The 5476-nt window shown below is 62.1% G+C and overlaps 1 protein-coding gene across 1 annotated transcript; it reads right to left on the reverse strand.

Moving 5' to 3' along the window:
• Window positions 1-459: 459 nt before the first annotated feature.
• Window positions 460-2827, reverse strand: LOC109754862 (protein LYK5). Its single transcript, XM_020313752.4, has one exon. It carries the CDS (start codon window positions 2598-2600, stop codon window positions 588-590), a length of 2013 nt encoding a protein of 670 aa, XP_020169341.2. The 5' UTR covers window positions 2601-2827; the 3' UTR covers window positions 460-587.
• Window positions 2828-5476: the final 2649 nt, after the last annotated feature.

The following is a 5476-nucleotide window of genomic DNA, read 5'->3' on the forward strand; positions in this document are numbered from 1 at the left end:
AGCAACTGATTTGAAATTGCAGACCAATCTGTGGTTGGATGGTTAGAGGGACTGTGGTATCTCAAGCCCATCAGGGTTCAAGTCTAGTGCTCGCATTTATTTTTGGATTCCCGGCGATGCGCATTCAGTGGGAGGAGACGTTCCCGTCAACGACGAGATGCCTACGGTGACTTCGTAAATTTCAAGATGATATGTCGGCTCAGTCTTTCGAAGGTGCTCATAGGGGTAGGGTGTGCGTATGTACGTTCATAGGAGTGAATGTATGTGTGTATATGAGCGCTTGCGTCTGTACTGTATTAAAAAACTGATTTGTAATTATGCTGATCACCTCTTAATAGTATTGCCACACCTAAAATTAAAAATCCCCTCCATGCCATAATTTTTGTTTGTAGTTTTCTTTTAGCTGATTTTTCTCCTCCCGTTTTATAATATAAAAACGTTTTTTATACTAGTGTAGTGTGAAAAACGTTCTTATATTTTGTCACAGAGCAAGTCGTTACACCGGATGGGGAAAAGCTACTGTACATTTGGGTCTTAACTCTCGCTACACCAACAGATTACGCATCAAGTAATTTTGCTCTGCGGTACTATCTCCCCATGATCGAAGAGCGAGAGTTGCCGCAATCCGATGGATCCCAATCCAGCGTGGAGTTGTACACCGCCGACAGCGTCACGAACACCCCGTCCATGGACGGCCGCCCTCTGGGCTCCCTCGCCACGCACCTCACCGCCAGCGATGCCACGGTGACGGCGAGGTCCAGCGGGTAGTCGCCGCTCAGCCGCGGGTCCATGAACGCCCGCACCTTGCCGCGCGCGTCCTCGCCGTCGACGACCAGCCCGTCCGCGGACTCCCACAGCAGCGTCTCCCCCCTTTTGTCGCCGCCGTCGAATGCCGCCTCCTTCCCGGACAGCAGCTCGAGGAGGATGACGCCGAAGGCGAAAACGTCGAGCTTGGGCGTGATGAGGCCGTGCTCCAGGTACTCCGGGGCCAGGTACCCCTGGGTGCCCACGACGTGGCGGGTCAGCTGCGCGTCGCCACCGTCGGCGCCCATGGGGACCGACCGCGCTAGCGCGAAGCTTGACACCTTGGCGCGGAGGTCGTCGTCGAGGAGGACGTTGCTGCTCTTGAGGTTCTTGTGCACGCACGGCGGGTTGGTGTAGTGATGGAGGTAGTTGAGGCCGTCGGCAACGTCGAACGCCGCCTGCACGCGCTGCTTCCACACGAGGGTGGCGCCGCCGCCGTGGAGCCAGTCGCTGAGCGCGCCGTTCTCGGCGAACTCGAAGACGAGGTAGGTGTCGCCGTGGTGGACGCAGAAACCGGACAGGCGGACAAGGCTGGAGTGGTTCACGCGCTTCAGGATGCCGACCTCGCCGCTCACATCGCCGGCCACCCGCTTCACGGCCGCCGCGTCGCCGTTGAACTCCGCGCGGTACACGGACGCGTTCTTGACCCGCCGGTCCTCCGAGAACCCCGCCGTCGCCTTCTCAAGGTCGGAATACTTGTACACGGTCAGAGACTCCACCGCCGCGCGCGCGTCGCTGGACACCAACGCCGATGAAGACGAGGAGGTCGTCATAGCCGACGATGTATGCTTGCCCGAGGCAAGAGCGTCGTAATCCGCCGACGAGGGCACGTCGAGAATCACCTTGCTCCCACGGCTCCTTTCCCCAACGCCTGGCCGGGGACGCCGCCGGCGGACACATAACAAGATCAGTCCTATAAGGCCCGCCAGCGCAAGAACGCCGACACCAACACCGACGCCGACGGCAATCCACTTCCCGCTGCTAGATGCCGGCGGCTGCTGGGCCTGCGGTGGCGCTGGTGCGGGCGGCGGCGCCCGCGACACGAGCATGTCCGGCGTGGGCGCGCTCTTGAGCGGGATGAGCAGAGTGGTGAAGGGAAATATGATCTCGCTAGCGGTGAGGTTGTTGGCCTGGAGCACAGCCTGGGTGTCGACACGGAAGCGGTCGGCGATGGCCGAGACGCTGTCGCCCCACATGACGAGGTAGGTGAGCAGGTGCCTGACCCCGGCGGCGGCCTGTGCCGGCGAGGGGCACGCGCAGCGGATCGGCACGGTGAGGTTGTTCCCGGCGACGAGGTCGCGGCTGCCGTGCCTGGGGTTCTGCGCGAGGAGCGCCTGGCAGGTGGTGAGGCCCTGGTAGGTGTTGTTGGCGATGATGAAGTAGGTCTCGCCGCGGAACTGGATGGTGTGGCTGGAGTTGTGCTGGTAGTAGCCGCGCGGAGAGCAGCCGCAGGGGACAGGCGCGAGCACGAGGCGGGAGTCGGCGAGCGGGGAGACGGTGGGAACGCCGTTGGCGTCCGCGACAGCGGCCGGATCGGAGCCGAGGAGGTAGGAGATGGAGACGGCCGTGCCGTAGTACGGCGGGGAGGAGCGGAAGACGACGTAGGTGGCGCAGGGGGCGGCCGCAGCGGTGGCGTTGCAGGTGTAGCCGAGCACGGAGCTGCCGTTTCTGCCGTAGCAATTGGTCTGCGCGTTGGCCTCGTACTGCTGCTGCCCTCGCGCGACGGCGAGGATGGCGAGGAGCGCGAGCGCCGCCGTGCGGAAGGCGAGCCCCCGCTTGCGCGGCGGAGCGGCCATTGCTTTGGGGGACGGATCCGGGTGGGGGTGTGGCACTGTGGCTGGCGTTCTTGGCCGGGTATGCGGCGGTACGATGGACGGACGGAATTATAGGTGGCTCTGCTTTCTTCTTTCCACTGGGTGGTTGCTGCAGAGCATAGGCTACAGCTGGAGCTAGAAGATGGGTCAACGGCGTAAGTAGTCAATCTTTTCGCTCGTCTTCGAGTCTTCCATTTCGGAAAAAGGACGCCACGAGACCAGGTTTTCTGGCGATGTACCCACGGCCGCACCCAGGATCAGCTTCGCGATTTTCTCGCGATGTACACAGCGTTGATCGACGCGGCCGGGCAACTACCATCACGTGGATCACAGAAGCCCGGGACAATACTCCGCCAAATCGGCATATCTAAGGCCAACTCCACCGCGCGACCCTATCCTGTCCGGCCCCGGACGAGACTTGCCTGCTCCCTTCCCATGCTCCCATCCGTGCTCCCGCATATGTGACTTGATTTGATTGGAAGAAAACAAGGCCGGCCCCACCCCCTGAAAATCAGGGGGGGAGATGATTAGATTAGAAAAAAAACAGCCGTAGGATGAAGTGGGAGCACGGATGGGAGCATGGAGAGGGAGCAGGCAAGCCGGATCCGTCCGGCCCCGTCTGTTTGGGGTAAAACGGACAAACAAGGCGGCCCAGCGCGCCACGGCCCGGACCCATTTTGTCCGTTTTGTGTCCGGACCGACCCATTTCGAGCGCAAACTTGCGCCGGGTTTGGGTCGCGGCGGACAACAAACGGACGCGCGCCTCGTCCGCGTCGGGGCCGCGTGGCAGGCGGCCACCTACCTCCCACCTGCCCACATCAATGCGCACGCGCGGGCGGTCCCGCCTGTCATCCGCCCAGGCGAGGGGTCGCGGTCCTTCTTAAATGGGAACCGTGGACCGGTCGTCGTCCACACTGTCCCACGCGACCCTGCGGCCTCCTCGAAACCCAACAGCCCCAGTCCCAAACCCTAGCCAAGAACTCACCGGCCGGCCGCCCGCAGCCATGGGCCTTTGGAACTACGGCCGCAAAGGCAAGCACGACCGCGAGGCTGGTTCCTCGTCAGGACGCCGCCGCGGCTCGGTGAAGAAGGAGGAGCCCGCGTCGCCATCGCCACCACGTCGGGCCCCCGCGCCGCCCGCGTTCTTCATCGCGCCCACGGCCGCCGACGAGCGCGACCGGCACTACATCGAGGCGGCCGTCTGCCGCCGTTATTGGGAGGCAAGGACGCGGCTGCCCTGCAGCGACGTCCACCTCCCCAATAATTGGCACCCGTCGGCCGACCGCGTGCCGATCTCGCCCGTCCCGCAGAGCGGCCGTGCGCGCCGCCGGGAGATCCAGCGCCGCCGCCGCCTCCTCCCGGACGACCTCTACTACGACGAGAGGTACGCCCCCGACTCGCCATTGTGGGACACTTGGCTCCGCGATGAGCACGACGTGCGGCGGGCGTCGTTCTTCGCCGGCACGTCGACGGGGCCGCGGCGGCCACGTGAGCCCCGAGCGGCTCCCCAGGCGCGCGGGCGTACGCGGGTGCGCGGCCTGACGCCCACGCCGTCGCCGTCGCCATCTCCATCGCCACCCCCACCTCCTCGCATGACGGCGGAGAAGGAGGCCCGGCTCATGGCGCGTGTGCTGGAGGACCTCATGCACACGCACGACGAGCGCCAATGGGCGGACCTCGAGGAGACGATGGCCCTCTCCATGGCCGGCGACGTCGCCATCCCCGAGCTGGAGATGGTGCCGAAGGAGGAGGTGGTGGAGGAGCCGCCAGTGGCCGCTTTCCACCCTGACCTGGTGGGCCAGGGGTGGAGCTGGTCGTGCTCCGCTGAGCAGATGGCGGCCTCCCTGGGGGGCCGTGAACTGGTGCCCCACGCCGCCGCGGTCGCCGGAGCGGGAGGCCTCGCCTCGGGAGGAGGTGGTGCAGGCACCGGCCACCTTCCAGCCCGCCGCCCCCGTGCACCACGGACCGCCGGCCCACCTGTGGACGCCGCCGGACTACGTCGACCTCGTCAGCGACGACGACGACACCGGCGGCCAGTGAAGACGGCGACGGCCACGGCCACGGCATCGACGAGCGCGGCAAGAGCGCGCAGGAGGCGATTTTTTATTTTGTTTTTATGTTAATTATTAAACTGGGCTGTTTAAGTGGACCTGAGAAACTGGGCCGTTTTGTGGCCGTAACCCCTATATATGTTTTATGTTTTATAACTGCATTTATTTACTTTTTTAGTCATTTCATTTAACTTTTTATATTTTTTTATTCACGTCCACCCGGGACAGGTTTTGGGGTGCGGCCGCGCGTTGGGCGCACCCACGACCCATCGGACAAACGCGGACATGGGCGAACCCATCGGCGCCCCAAAGGGACAAAATCTGGCCAAACCGGACGTCCGTTTGGGGTCGCGCGGTGGAGTTGGCCTAAGAATCTTCAATAGACACGCAAAAACTGCTCGGCGCGCTAAAATTCATTTTTTTAAATGCGAAGACGCTCCAACAGATGCTGCAAAACAGTGCGCGTAAAAAAAACTTTCAAGCACGCGCTAAAAAGCGTTATCGCACGCTGCAAATTTGAGGCACCGGACCGCGCGCGCTTCATAATTTGCACCCCGTGTTTTTTTGGCATTTGAAAAACCGACGTTGGCCTCGGCATGACATTGGCACGCTAAAAGTGCTACAGCTGTAAAACTATTTTAGTGCTCGATATTTTTACGCTCCCGTTGGAGATGCTCTAGTGCAGTTTCAAGGGAGGATGGCAACAAACTTCGACCAATGTATTTGGAAGGTGTGGGCGCCGGGGATGTTCGCCTGGCTTCTGTTCCAAAATAGGCTATGGTCCAACGACAGATTGTGACGACGAGG

This window comes from Aegilops tauschii, chromosome 6 (assembly GCF_002575655.3).
Source record: "Aegilops tauschii subsp. strangulata cultivar AL8/78 chromosome 6, Aet v6.0, whole genome shotgun sequence".
NCBI lineage: Eukaryota > Viridiplantae > Streptophyta > Magnoliopsida > Poales > Poaceae > Aegilops > Aegilops tauschii.

Excerpts from the sequence above, each read along its gene's own strand:
- LOC109754862 (XM_020313752.4), bottom strand. The coding sequence starts at position 2,600 with ATGGCCGCTCCGCCGCGCAAGCGGGGGCTCGCCTTCCGCACGGCGGCG.